We start from the raw sequence: 14,214 nt of genomic DNA, 5'->3' as shown, positions 1-14,214 counted from the left end.
GCCTCCACCTCATTCTTGGGCAGAATTCCAGATCCTAACAGCTTGCTGTGTAAAGCGGTTTCTGCTCAAAAGCTGACCTACTTTTTGCAAGAACATGCATTGGATAGCCCAGATATTTCCATGTGACCACATTTCCCAAAACTCCCAATGAAGTTCTAATGTAAACACTTGGCAACATTGGATACAGAAGGCTGGCTATAAGCTGGAGTCATTAAAGATGCAGGGAGAACTTGTACATGGTTGAAACTGAACAGGATTAGGGTATGAGATTCCTCCCTTTATTAAACCTATATGCTTGCTTCTTCATTTCCACCTCTTCAAAAAATATGAATGGAATATTTTTCTGCATTCTTCATGTTTGAGACTGAGCCTCCTTGTACCCTTTTCTATTAAATGGTTAAAAAATTAGAACATGCCTATGATGCCAGTGACATTCCATAATTTAGGCGATTAATGCAAAATGCATTTTTTTTTCAGCTGCAATTTAATTCCAGCTGCAGTAATCCCTAGCTAATTTCACTGTGTGTAGTCCTGGTCACTCTAGAATGGCAATTATATTGTGCTCCTTTCTTTGTGCAACAAGGACCAGGATAATATCTCAACAAACTATGAATGAGAGCCATTTGGTTCACCTTAACTCATCTTCCCCAAAAAGATTAAGCTTTTGAATTTCCAAAACTTTCCTCCATTTTTTTTCTCAAACCAGTGACACATTGTTTAATAACTTGGATGTTTCTAAATGGTTTCTCCACCTTTTGAATAATTTTTCTTGCATCTTGTTGATCAAAACTGAACACCTCAAAGATGCTATCTAACGAAACACAATGAAGTTTTAGCATAACCTGTGTCAGATTTACATTCCACTAATTTTTGGCACTATATAGTTCCACATTGTAGAGCAGCAATTAATGCATCAGTTCCTTGATATGCCAAATCCACTAACTTCTTCAAACCTCTTTTGACCCCACCCTTCTAATTGCTTACATACAAGATTTTCCTATGTGCTGTGCTGTAAACTTTTTGTATAACATTAAATTTGCCTAACTTCTCTAGGTCCCTCTGGTTATTTGCACTTGAATCAACCTTTTCATAGTTTGGAATTATCTCAGCTCAGCAAGCTTGAGTCTGGTGATGTTCTAAAGTTTTAGTAATGGTTGAGGTCCTAGCATTGAGTCTTTTGGTGCTTCATTATAGAACTTCACTCAAACACCTGCTGCTTTTTTGGTCATTTACTTGCTCACTATTTTTAGTTATCCTACCCATTATTTTAAGTTTTCCAGCAACCTTTTGTGAGAAACTTTTCATCTGAAAAAAGTTAACATTATTGCTTAATGTTGTATATCTTAGTTAAAGCAGTGTAGATATTTTGGGAAAGAGATTTTTAGGTATCCTAGTTAAAAGTTTTTAGATTTATGAAGGGGCTTGAAATTAATCCAAGATGTATTTTTCACATTTAATTTAACTTTGCTAGATATTGGCCATCCAAGATTATAGAGTAAAATTCTGTCTGGGGAAGCAAACCGAGTCCTTACCATAAATTTGCTGCTTTCTTATAGACTTGAAGTTCATGAGGGGAAAAAAATATGCTCACCTCTCAGCCTTATCACTGATCCAGCACTGGTCTTTAATAATCTGTAGCTTAATTAAGACCTAATTATGCAAGACCAGAGGAAATAGCTAATCATGAAATTATTTTCTGGACTGTTTGTTTCTGTCTTACTGGTGTTAACTGTAATTAAATCTCTTTCAATATTGTCCTACTCTGAACACCATGGCAGATGGTGAAATTTGAATTCAATAAAAATCTGGAAGTAAAGTCTGATGACCACGAAACCATTGCCGATTCTCGTAAAAATCCATCTGGTTCATTAATACCCTTTAGGGAAGGAAACCTGCTGTCCTTGCTGGTCTTGCCTACATGTGACTCCAGACCCACAGTAATGTGCTGGGCTTTTAAATGCCCACTGAACAAGGGGAAGTAAGGATGGGCAATAAATGCTGGCCTAGCCAGTGACATTCACATCCCATGAATGAATAAAAAGTCTACATAAAAACTTGACCTTGGTATATAATTGAATCTTGAGCGGATTTTGGCAATTGAATGGGGTAGAATGACATTTGCTGATCTTTTATATTGGATTACAGCCCTTGGAAAAACCTTTCTGCTCCGTAGTAGTACTTAAATTGATCAGTGTGTTAAAGAGCTTGGCTGACACACAGCTGATGTTTGTGTAAATAACCATTATATGTCCACCTTCCCATGTACGTTTACAACAGTTAGACTACACTTCAGTAAAGAGATTAAGCGTTATAAGCTGTTTTCTTTCAGGGAGGGCAGGGGAAAGGAAAGAGGAGTAACTCTTTCGAGTTATCAACAGTCACAGATTGTAACTCTTTCGAGCACATTCACAGTTCTTGGTTTCCGGGAGTGGGACATGAACCCACAACCTTCTGATTCAAAGGCGAGGGTGCTATGAACTGAGCCACAGCTGACACCTCAGGAAACTCTTTCGAGTTATCAACAGTCACAGATTGCAACTCTTTCGAGTACAATCACAGTTCTTGGTTTCCGGGAGTGGGACATGAACCCACAACCTTCTGATTCAAAGGCGAGGGTGCTATGAACTGAGCCACAGCTGACACCTCAGGAAACTCTTTCGAGTTATCAACAGTCACAGATTGCAACTCTTTCGAGTACAATCACAGTTCTTGGTTTCCGGGAGTGGGACATGAACCCACAACCCTCTGATTCAAAGGCAAGGGTGCTATGAACTGAGCCACAGCTGACACCTCAGGAAAGAGGAGTAGGGAAGCAGTCCTACAGATCCTTTTAATTGATGCAATTAAAACTGAATTAAGTACATGTGTGATTACTGTATGGGAAGCTAGAGCTGCATAGTTTTAGTAGTAAATGATAATTATATTCACATCATGCCCTTTTTATTTGGGCACTACTGAATGTAAAAAATAAACACCAAACTCATGATAAGAGAGATGATTTAAAGTTTGTCCAAGGAAAAATTGGCCTTTAATGGGGGGGGGGTGGTGCATGTGAAAATTCTTGGTGGCTTCCTGGCACCATCCTATCCTCGGGCCAAACGTTTAGATGCATTTTGGGTTTTGGAAGGGCTACCTGCCTGCAAGTGACAGGTAGCCTCATAAGGCTACTTGAAGCCTATTCTCTGATGCTGACTGGAATTTTTCAGTTGGCCTGTGAGCCCCCCCAAGGTGTAGGGAGTTGAGGGTTCACCCTCCACAATGGATTTTTTTAAAATCCTGCCTTCATTTCAGAGCCCTAACCCAAAATCCTGCCTGTGACCTTCAAATATCGACCAGTGTAAAGGCAAATGGGGATCTATGTTTGCTATTTCTTTCAGCACATCTGACAATGCAGTATTCCTTTAGTACCACATTAGCATAGTGGGCTAGATTATGTGCTCCAAAAATTGAATCCTTATACTCTTGCTGTAATATAAGGGTCTGGCACATATAGGGTTAGCGTGGGACTGAGTACAGTACCGCCCACACAATGATAACACATGACCTGCACCTAGACATCAGTTTAGTGTTGGACAGAGCCGTGTGCACAAGCAAGCATGGAGACAGTTCCTAGCTTAAACCCTTTTTCTGTATATATGTGCGTTGTTCTTGTAGTTAATAAATACATGCAGTTAACCTACTCAAGACTATAAAGACTTCATTAAGGCCTACCGAATGGTATCCAACACCCTATAACACTTGGCAACATTAGAAATTATGTAACTGAACCAAGCTAACCTAAGCAGCTTTTATTTGGAATTTATTATTTAAATAATATTTGCACATTAATAAATTAATTTACTTGTGTTCATTATCTTCAGGATATTTTAGATAACAAATGCTTCCAAACAGACTGCAGAACTACTGTATGTCACCTTGGATGTGTCTTTTGCACCCCACATATGTAGCATCTTGACTTTCTTCTTTTTGGTCTTCAGAAACAGTATTGGCAGTACATGAGCATTTGAATTTTGGGCAAATTAAAATTACTGTCCTATAGTAAAATTTAATAAAATCAATTGACTGCTAATCTCTTCCACAGGAGCATGATGTTGAAACTCCATGTGGTGTTATCCGCGTTGCAGTGCGTGGGACACCGAAAGGAAGTCGGCCAGTCATACTCACATTTCATGACATTGGGATGAACTGTAAGTAGTAGCATACCAACGATTCCTGCACAATATATTGACTGTATTGCCATTCATTACCATCTTCTGGATGCTGCTTATAGTTCCTTAGGTAAGTAACAGCAAAGTTTGAGGGATGATCCATTAAAGACATTTTTCTCCTTTTTAGGTGTGCATGTTATTTATGGACAAAAGCATGTATGACATTACTACCAAGGCAGACATTCTGATCTTCTCTGAATTTGCTTTATTTAATAGCTTCTATACTTTTAAGGTCTATTCAAATCTTTGAATTTGAGCTGTAGTCTAATCAAACTGTTTATTAATTCTATCCTCTGACATGGAATCAGTGTTCTCTCCTCTCCTGGTCAGTCTGTAGGAGAGCCCTTGAGTTGTGGTTCTAGCTGCATACTTTTACTGTGCCCCCTGAAATTTTTGTTGTCACAAATCTTGGCAATGGAAATTTTGCCTATTCAAAACTATACTTTAAAAACTTGAGGTCACAAACCTGACTTTTCTGGTCATAGATTGGTTAACTGCTCTGGGTGTCTAGTTGATACCCATTTAATGTTTGTTTTACACCTTGTCTACCTTGGGTTCTATTCTGCATTAGTGTTGCTCCACATGGGCTGTTCTGGTTGCGCTAAACTTTGCATATAAAATTAATTTGAAGTAAACTCGATTTGAAAGTTGGTGAAACTAAACGTCTGAAAAGCTATAGCATTTTTCCACAATGTCAAGTCGCTAGCATGTCTCATTATTCATTTATTCTCACTCACTCAGGCAATGGAACATGTTTGTTCTGTTTGTTTCTGTCTCAGCCTTGGCCTTGATCTTTACAGTGGGCTGGAAAGGGGGCCTATGAGCCAGCAGCAGGCGGTGCACCAGGAGACACGGGGGGGGGGCATGGAAGGTCCTGCCCATCTTATGGCAGGACGTTGAAATAAAGCATCCAAACACCTGGCCAAGTTTACTAACTGGTTAATGGGCAGGAGTAGGAATTTGGTTACAGGAAGCTGCACCTGGAGCTGTGGGAATGATCCCTGGCAGGAAGTGAGGTGGGATTCCAGAGAAATCTGGGAGGGTTAGATTACTTAGCCTTGCATGATCATTCAACAGTTCTGTTGAAGAGTCATACGGACTCGAAACGTTAACTGTATTCATCTCAGCAGATGCTGTCAGACGTGCTGAGTTTTTCCAGGTATTTTTATTTTTGTTTTTGTTTTAGTCCCTTTTTAATTTTGTTTAGCCAGATGCTTTTTAAATACTATTTGTGCCTTTTCAAGCAAGCTGATTGGGCATTGTAAACATCTAAATTTTAAAAATTGATTCCAAGCTCTATGAAATGCTGTGGATTTTTCTCTTCTGGTGCTAAATAAATGAAAGTATGGTGTGCTTTCTGCTCATTTTTTTTATGTATGATTCTCCACAATTTTTAATTGTACACAGTTTTTGCTCAGGCCAAACTAAAAGGGCCAATTACTTGTTTTTACCTGAACAAATGTGTTTTTAAAAGTGGATATTGGAATATGAGCGTTGCTGGTAAGGGCAGAATTTGTTGCTTGTTCCTAATTGCCCCTGAGAGGTTGATGGCGAGCCAGCTTTTGTGTGTGTCTCAATGAGTACATCCATGATCTTTGCATTTACCTCTTAGAATTCTAGGATGTAGGCCATCAGGTTCTGGGGATTAGTCCCTTAAGTTTCTCAATACTTTCTTTGCTGATTTTAATTAAGGTTAAGCTCCTTGCTCTCTATTTCTAGCATGTAATTTCCGTCTCCTGCTGTGAAGATGGACACAAACTATTTGTTTAATGTCTCTGCCGTTTCCTCATTCTTAATGTTGATTTTATTTTTTCCCCAGTCTCTACCTCTAAGAAACCAAGGTTTACTTTAGTTGCTCTCCTTTTTTATATACTTTAAAAATATTATTATACTAATTTATATTCCTGGCTAGTTTATATTTGAATTATTAATATTTTTTAGCACAATTTAAAATCTAGCCATGGCAGTCTAATACTTCCGCCACGTCAGTGGAGGCATCTCACATTTGTGGAAAAAATAAAATCTTATAGCATGAAGTTGGCAGCAGGGTAAAAGTTAAAAAGTCATCTGGTCCAGATATGTTGCATCTTGGGTTGCTGAGGGAAGTAAGGTTGAAAACTGGAGGCTCTGCTCAAAATTTTCCAACCCCACCGCCCCCTTGATTGAGTGTGCCATAGGACTAGAAAATTGCAAATGTTGCACCCCCTTTTCAAAAGGGGAGAGAAATTAAACCTAGCAACTCTCTTGACAAATAAACTAACATTGGGGGGAGTGGGGGTGGGGGAACCTTTAGACATTCAGGTAATTTTTACCCCTTTTAAAAATGGGTTTCCTGTGCCTTGGGAAACCTGGCGGATGACAGGAGGCAAGAAGAGCTGGAGAACTGTGAAGTATTCATTTTGGTAGGAAGATTTGAAACAATATAATTTTTTTCAGGGAGGATGCAGGAACAGCGAGATTTGGAGGTGTAAGCACACAAGACTTTGAAGGTGACAGAACAAATTAAGATTGCTGTTTTAAAAAGCATACAAGATTTTTGTGTTTCTAAAAAGAGACATGAGTACAAGAGCAGGGAAGTTGTGCAGGCCTTCATAAAACTCTGGTTAGGCCTCAGTTGGATGGTTTTTAATGCAGTTTTGGGCACTACACCCTTTTTTAGGGGAGAAAAAGTCAAGGGCAATAAATTCTGCCCTTACCAGCAATGCTCATATTCCAAATCTACTTTTTAAAAACAGGGAATTTGAAGGTGGGAAGCAGGATTCGGGATTAATTGTGACATCACAACCCTGCCCCCATTCTAGTAGTGATGGCAGGCACGATTTTTATCTATCAGAGGGTGTGACGGCAAAGACCTGCCTTTGCTTGCAAAGATATTTTGGCCCAGTTCTCAGCTCGGTGTAAAGCCCCCTTCCCCTTGCACTCACCCAGTATCCACTTTAAAATAGAACTCACAAGCCTTATAATAACATTTGGGACGTGTTGAAAAGGTCAAATCTGTCAAAATAAACAAACATCACTTGATCGACATTTGAAAGAAATGATATCCTCTTCTGAAGCTTGTAAATCTGTCAAAGCCATCAAACTCATTCCCCAGGACACCTGAATAAACAAACTCTGCAGTATGACTCCATTAGTGCTTTTGAAGACTGCTAAAAGCTCATGCATCTGTCAGTGCTTTCAAACAGTCCAGTAGCTGGCTGAGCTGTTCTGTAAGGAATGAATGAAAGCAATTGCAAGAGCTTAAACAATTAGCCCTGGGTCCCTCACTGCGCTGGTCTTTCAATATTGTACAATGCAGAATAGCAAGTTATTCAGTGGATAATTTATTCTAATGTATCTGAAGACTTTTTCACTGTGTTCTTACACTTGGGCAGCTTGCCAGTTGTCAGAAGTAATAAACTGGAGACCACCAATCAGTCAACATTCACTTTAGTGAGCACAGATAACTTGGGCTACACAATTTCATGGTTAACTTTAAAGGAGGAAACACCATTTTTACTCTCCTTTTATACTCTTCCTGTTTCCAATTGATGATTCATACCTCCACTCTACAAGTGTGATTTAAGCATGCTTCCAAAACATGTGACTGTGGTGTGCAGGGCATGATTTCAAAATTTGCAGATGATACAAAGATTGAAAATGTTGTCCACTGTGATGGGGGTAATCTTGAACTTCAAAAGGACATAGGCAGCTTGGTGGATTGGGCAGAAAAGTGGCAGATGAGGCTCAATGCAGTGAACTGAAGTGATTCGTTTTGGCAGGAAAGATGTGATGAGACAGTGTAAAATAAAGGGAGATCCTCTAAAGGAGGTGCAGGAACAGAGGGACCTCGGTGTATAAGTACATAGGTCATTGAAGATGGCAGTTAAGAGAGTTGAGAGAACAGTTAATAAAACATACATCTTGGGCTTTATTAATAGGGGCACTGAGTACAAGAGAAAGGAGGTCATGTTGAACTTGTATAAGACACTAGTTAGGTCTCATCTGAATTACTGCATCCAGTTCTGGGCACCGTACTTGAGGAAGGATGTGAAGTCATTGGAGAGAGTACAGAGGAGATGCACAAGAATGTTTCCCGGGATGGAGAACTGTAGCTGTGAAGATAGATTGGAGACGTTGGGACTCTTTTCCCCAGAGAAAAGACTGAGAGGAGACTTGATAGAGATATTGAAGATCCTGAGGGGTATGGATAGGGTAAATAGTGAGAAACTATTCCCACTCAAGAGAACGTCAAGAACTAGAGGGCACAGATTCAAAATAATTGGCAAAAGGAGTAAATGTGATGTGAGGAAAATTTGTTTCACCCAGAGGGTAGTTGGAGTCCTGAACAAATTTCCTGAGACAGTGGTGGAGGCAGGTCGATCGAGGTATTCAAAAGGGAATTGGATTGCTACCTGAAGATAGAATGTGCAAGGTTGTAGGGATAAGGCAGGAGAGTAGGACTAGATGGAATGCACTTTCAGAGAGCCAGTACAGACTCGATGGGCCAAATGGCTGCCTCCTGCATTGTAAAGATACTGTGAAATTCCAGAAGTTCTAAAATGCCCACTTTTAGAATGATGCCAACAACTTCTAAATCACAGCGTTTGGGGTTCCTGACCCCACCCTTTTTCCTCATTGCTTGAAATGGGGATGGGATCCACACCTCAGCTGCCATTTTATTCTCCTGCTTGGCTCTTTAGTCCTGGCCCAAGGCCTTTTGAGAGAGTGGAAAGGAGATTTAGTACAGTGGTATCAGGGATAAAAAACTTAGTTATTTGGAAGTCTAGAGAAACTGGGTTTGTTCTTCTGAAAAGAAGATTAAGGAGTAATTTTATAGAGGTGTTCAACATGACTGGCTTTGATAGCATAATTAAGAAGTAACTGTTTCCAGTAGCAGAAAGCTGGATTGGATAACCAGAGGACACATTTAAGATGATTGGCAAAAGTCCGATTTGTAGTGGGCTGGGGTGGGGAGGTGGCGCAAAACATTATGCAGCAAGTTGTGATCTGGAATATATACTGCCTAAAGCATAGTGGAAACAGATTCAATAATCACTTTGAAAAGGGAACTGGATAAATACTTGAAGTGGAAACATTTGCAAGGCTCTGGGGAACGAGCAGCTCTTAAAGAACAGACACAGAATAATACAGCACAGACAGAGGAGGCCATCTGGCCCATGGAGAAGGATCCTCACGGAATCCACTCTCGCCACCCTGTCAGGGGGTACTTTCCAGATCTTAACAATCCTACGTGGAATTGCCAGGGAGTGGGGCGGGTGGTATTTGCCAATTATTTTGGATAGAGCAGAAATTTGGATAAGTAATTACAGGACCTCTGGTTATTGATCACCTTGCCAGAAGAAACTATTTGTTTCTCCCTATTTGCTCTATCAAAACCCCTCAATTTTTAATACCTCTGCCCAGATTTTCACCTGACAGAACCTCTCCCTCAAGGTGAAAATAGCTTTTAAAAAAAATCAGAAGCTCCACCCCCAAACATAGCAATTCCCATTTTATGGGAGAAGGGTGCATTTTAGAGGCAGCTGGCAATTTAAATCATGAGCCGCCTCCATTGAAGTAGATTTTGGTAGCCTTGGAGTGTGAAACCCAGTGCACAGATTGGACCTGTTAAGAGCAGCTCTGAACATTGTAATTCATTTGGATAGCCAAATGGCAAGAAGGTACCCTTTTGGGTCTGATCCTGGGTCACCTTTGGGGGAGGTCAGGTGCTCTTTTGGAATTGTTAAAAGTAGCCATAAATGTGTGTAAAAAGTGCATAAACTCATTACTGTCAACAGACCTGCCCAAAGTACCAGTCAAAGGAACCTGTTAGAACTCTTATAAGCACCTGTCAAAGGGACTTGTCAAACTGTCGAGGCATTTCAAAGAAAACCTGATGTCCAGGCAGCTATTTTTATAGGTCAGGCTTGTGGAGCCGGGAATCCTCCTGTCTTTGTGCAACCAACCCAGGAATGACAATCTGGGCCCCCAATTAGGTTTCCCCTTAATGTTCTCTGCTCTAAAGATCAATCTCAGTCAGTGTCTCCAATCACTTCCACATAAGTGAAGTCCCTCAACCCAAGTATCAACCTCTTAAATCTCTTGTGTGCCTTCTCAAAGGCCTTGACATCCTCCCCAAAGTGTGGTGCCCAGATTGGTAGGTCTCAGCTGGAATATTTGGTACAGTGATTTGTAAAGATTTAGCATTACTTTTGTTCATTGCCCCTATTTAACAAGCAAGATATTCTAAGTGCGTTCTTAACCATTTTATCAAATTGCCTTGCCAACTTCTACAGATTTGTGAAGCATCATCCCCAGGTCGCTCTACTCTTGCAACCTACTGAATGGGGGTGTTGCAGGACAATAGTCTGGGTGATCCTGATTGTGGTTATTGCGCATCTAAAATTTCCTGCCTTCCGTGTATTTAAGATGCATTAATTCTGTTAATCCAGAGCTCACCACATTTCCTGTTATCCTGGTTTGCAAAATCAATTGAAATATTTTTAATATTCATTCATTGGGGTGTGGGTGTTGCTGGCTAGGCCAGCATTTATTGCCCATGCCTAATTGCCCTTAAGGTGGAGGTGAGCGACTTTTTTGAACTGCTGTAGTCCATGTGATGTAGGTATACCCACATTGTGGTTAGGGAGGGAGTACCAGGAATTGGACCCAGTGACAGTGAAGGAACAGTGATACCACACACCATACTAACTTGGAAATATATGAGTAAGGGGGCATCCAATTAAAACTGAGATGAGGAGGAATTTCTTCTGAGGGTAGTCAATATGTAGAATTCTTTACCGTAGAGGCTGGGTCATTAAGTATATTCAAGGCTGAAATAGACAGATTTTTAATCAGTAAGGGAATCAAGGGTTATGGGGAAAAGGCAGGAAAGTGAAGTTGAGGATTATCTCGATGGGCCGAATGGCCTGCTTCTGGAGGGGAACTTCCCAGGTGATGGTGTTCTCATGCATTTGCTGCCCTTGTCATTCTAGATAGGAGTGATCCCAGGTTTGGAAGGTGCTGTCTAAGGAGGCTTGGTGAGTTCCTGGAGTGCATCTTGTAGATGGTACACACTGCTGCTACTGTGTGTCAGTTGTGGGGGGAATGAATGTTTGTGGATGGGGTACCATGCTTTGTCCTGGATGGTGTCAAGTTTCTTGTGTTGTTGGAGCTACTCTCTCCCAGGCAAGTGGAGAGTATTCCAACACACTCCTGACTTGTGCCCTGTAGGTGGTGGATAGGCTTTGGGGAGTCAGGTGAGGTATTCGCCCCAGGATTCCTAGCCTCTAACCTGCTCTTGTGACCAAAGTATTTATATGGCTAGTCCAGTTCAGCTTCTGGTCAATGGTTACCTGCAGGATGTTGATAGTGGGGGATTTGGTGATACTATTGAATGTCAAGGGCAATGGTAAGATTCTCTCTTGTTGGAGATTGTCATTGCCTGGCACTTGTGTGGTGCAAATGTTACTTGTCAGCCCAAGCCTGGATATTGTCTAGGTCTTGCTTATTTGTACATGGGCTGCTTCAGTATCTGAGGAGTCACAAATGGTGCTAGACATTGTGCAATCATCAGCAAACATTCCCATTTTTTTGACCTTTTGATGGAAGGAAGGTCATTGATGAAGCAGCTGACGATGGTTGGGCCTAGGACACTGTCCTGAGGAACTCCTGCAGTGATGACCTGGAACTGAGATGATTGACCTCCAGCAACCACAACCATCTGCCTTTGTGCTGGTATGACTTCAACCAAAGGAGAATTTTCTCCCCTGATTCCCATTGACTCCAGTTTTACTCTGGCTGCTTGATGCCATACTTTGTCAAATGCTACCTTGATGTCAAGGGCACTCACTCTCTCCTCACCCCTGGGATTCAGCTCTTTTGTCCATGTTTGAACCAAGGCAATAATGAGGTCAGGAGCTGAGTGACCTGGTGGAACCAAAACTAAGCACAAGTGAACAGGTTATTGCTAAGCAAGTGCCACTTGGTTTCACTGTTGATGACCCCTTCCATCACTTTACTGATGTTCGAGATTAGACTGATGGGGCGGTAAATGGCCAGGTTGGGTTTATCCTGCTTTTGTGTACAGGACATAACCTGGGCAATTTTTCACGTTGCCGGGTAAATGTCAGTGTTATAGTTGTACTGGAACAGCTTGGCTAGGGGCGTGGCATGTTCTGGAGCACAAGTCTTCAGTACCATTGCTGGAATATTGTCGGGGCCCATAGTCTTTGCATTATCTGATGCCTTCAGCTGTTTTTTGATATCACGTGGAGTGAATCGAATTGGCTGAAGACTGACATTTGTGATGCTGGGGACCTCCAGAGGAGGCCGAGATGGATCATCCACTCGGCACTTCTGGCTAAAGATTGTTGAAAATGTTTCAGCCTTGTCTTTTTCGCTGCTGGGCTCCCCTATCATTTGAGGGTTGGGGTATTTGTGGAGCTGCCATCTCCACTGAGTTCATGACTGGATGTACTGCATAGCTTAGATCTGATCTGTTGGTGGTGGGCTCGCTTAGCTCTGTCTATCACATGCTGTTTGGCACGCAAGAAGTCCTTTGTTGCAGCTTCACTAGGTTGACGACTTATTCCTGGTGTTGCTCCTGGCATGCCTTTCTGCACTCTTCTTCAAGCCAGGGGATCAACCTTGGTTCAGTGCTAATGGTAGAGTGGGGGATATGCCAGACCATGAGGTTACAGATTGTGGTTGAGTACAGTTCTGCTGCTGCTGATGACCCAGACCCAAGGCATCTCATGGATTCTCAGTTTTGAGTTGCTAGATCTGTTTGAAACCTATCCCATTTAGCACATGCCGCACAACAGAATGGAGGGTATCCTCAATGTGAAGACAGGTCTTAGTCTCCACAAGGACTGTGCGGTAGTCACTCCTACTGATTCTGTCATGGACAGATGGATCTGTGACAGGCAGATTGGCGAAGATGATCAAGCATGTTTTTCCCCCTTGGTCCCCTCACCACCTGCTGCAGACCCAGTCTAGCAGCTGTGTCCTTTAGGACTTGGTCAGCTCGGTCAGCAGTGTTGTTACCAATCCACTCTTGGTGATGGACATTGAAGTCCCCCACCCAGAATACATTCTGTGCCCTTACCACCCTCAGTGCTTCCTCCAAATGGTGTTCAACATGGAATACTGATTCATCAACTGAGGGAGAGAGCGGGGGTGCGGTACGTGGTAACCGGGAGGTTTCCTTGCCCGCATTTTACTTGATGCCTTGAGACTTCATGGGGTCCAGAGTTGATGTTGAGGGCTTGCAGGGCAACTCCCTCCTGACTGTATTCTACTGTGCTGCCATTTCTGCTGTGTCTGTCCTGCTGGTGGGACAGGACATACCCGGTGATGGTGTCTGGGACATTGCCTGTAAGGTATGATTCTGTGAGTATGACTGTCAGGCTGTTGCTTGACTGGTCTTTGGGACAACTCTCTCCCAATTTTGGCACAAGCACCCAGATGTTAGTAAGGAGGACTTTGCAGGGTTGACAGGGCTGGGTTTACTGTTGTCGTTTCTGGTGTCATGATAATAGTTGATTGTGATAGTGGACTCCAGTTTTAGATACCATTTGGTACTCCCTACTAGATAGGGTGGGGTCACCTGACCTGGGAGTTGAAGGTCAGATAGTGCATGTTGGAGAGCCTGTCTTGAAAGAATTCAGTTACTGCAAATACATTTTCCTAACATTATCAATAAACTTAGGCTGTCGACATAATAGTGGAGCTGTGTGCATTGTTGAATCAAAAACAAGACATTGTTTCAGAAGTGAAATAAATGCAACAATGGAGGTTCTGAAACTACCGACAGAGCTCAGTTTGGAGGGAAATCTCGTGAAAAACTGGAGGAGGTTCCAGCACAGATTCGAGCTGTACCTCACAATGACAGGCTGTGATATTTTTTTAAAAAAACACCCTTGGGTGTACAGTCTTCCATCTTTCTTCATGAGCAGGGGAAACAGCCCTAGAAGTGTAAAACACATTCACGTTTAAAAGTGATGAGAAACGAAATGACTTG

The 14,214-nt window shown here is 41.9% G+C and overlaps 1 protein-coding gene across 2 annotated transcripts in view; it reads left to right on the top strand.

The window, feature by feature from the left end:
- LOC144679945 (protein NDRG1-like) overlaps positions 1-14,214 on the top strand; it is a 96,088-nt gene that overhangs the window by 33,020 nt on the left and 48,854 nt on the right. For both annotated transcript variants that reach the window (XM_078540937.1, XM_078540936.1), the window contains one exon: positions 4,082-4,187. In XM_078540937.1, the coding sequence (XP_078397063.1) occupies positions 4,082-4,187 (106 nt within the window). The remainder of the gene's footprint in view (positions 1-4,081; positions 4,188-14,214) is intronic.

This window comes from Cetorhinus maximus, chromosome 4 (assembly GCF_964194155.1).
Source record: "Cetorhinus maximus chromosome 4, sCetMax3.hap1.1, whole genome shotgun sequence".
Classification (NCBI taxonomy): Eukaryota; Metazoa; Chordata; class Chondrichthyes; order Lamniformes; family Cetorhinidae; genus Cetorhinus; species Cetorhinus maximus.
The sequence above is the reverse complement of the archived record's forward strand: the minus strand, read 5'-3'. Positions and strand labels throughout refer to the sequence as shown.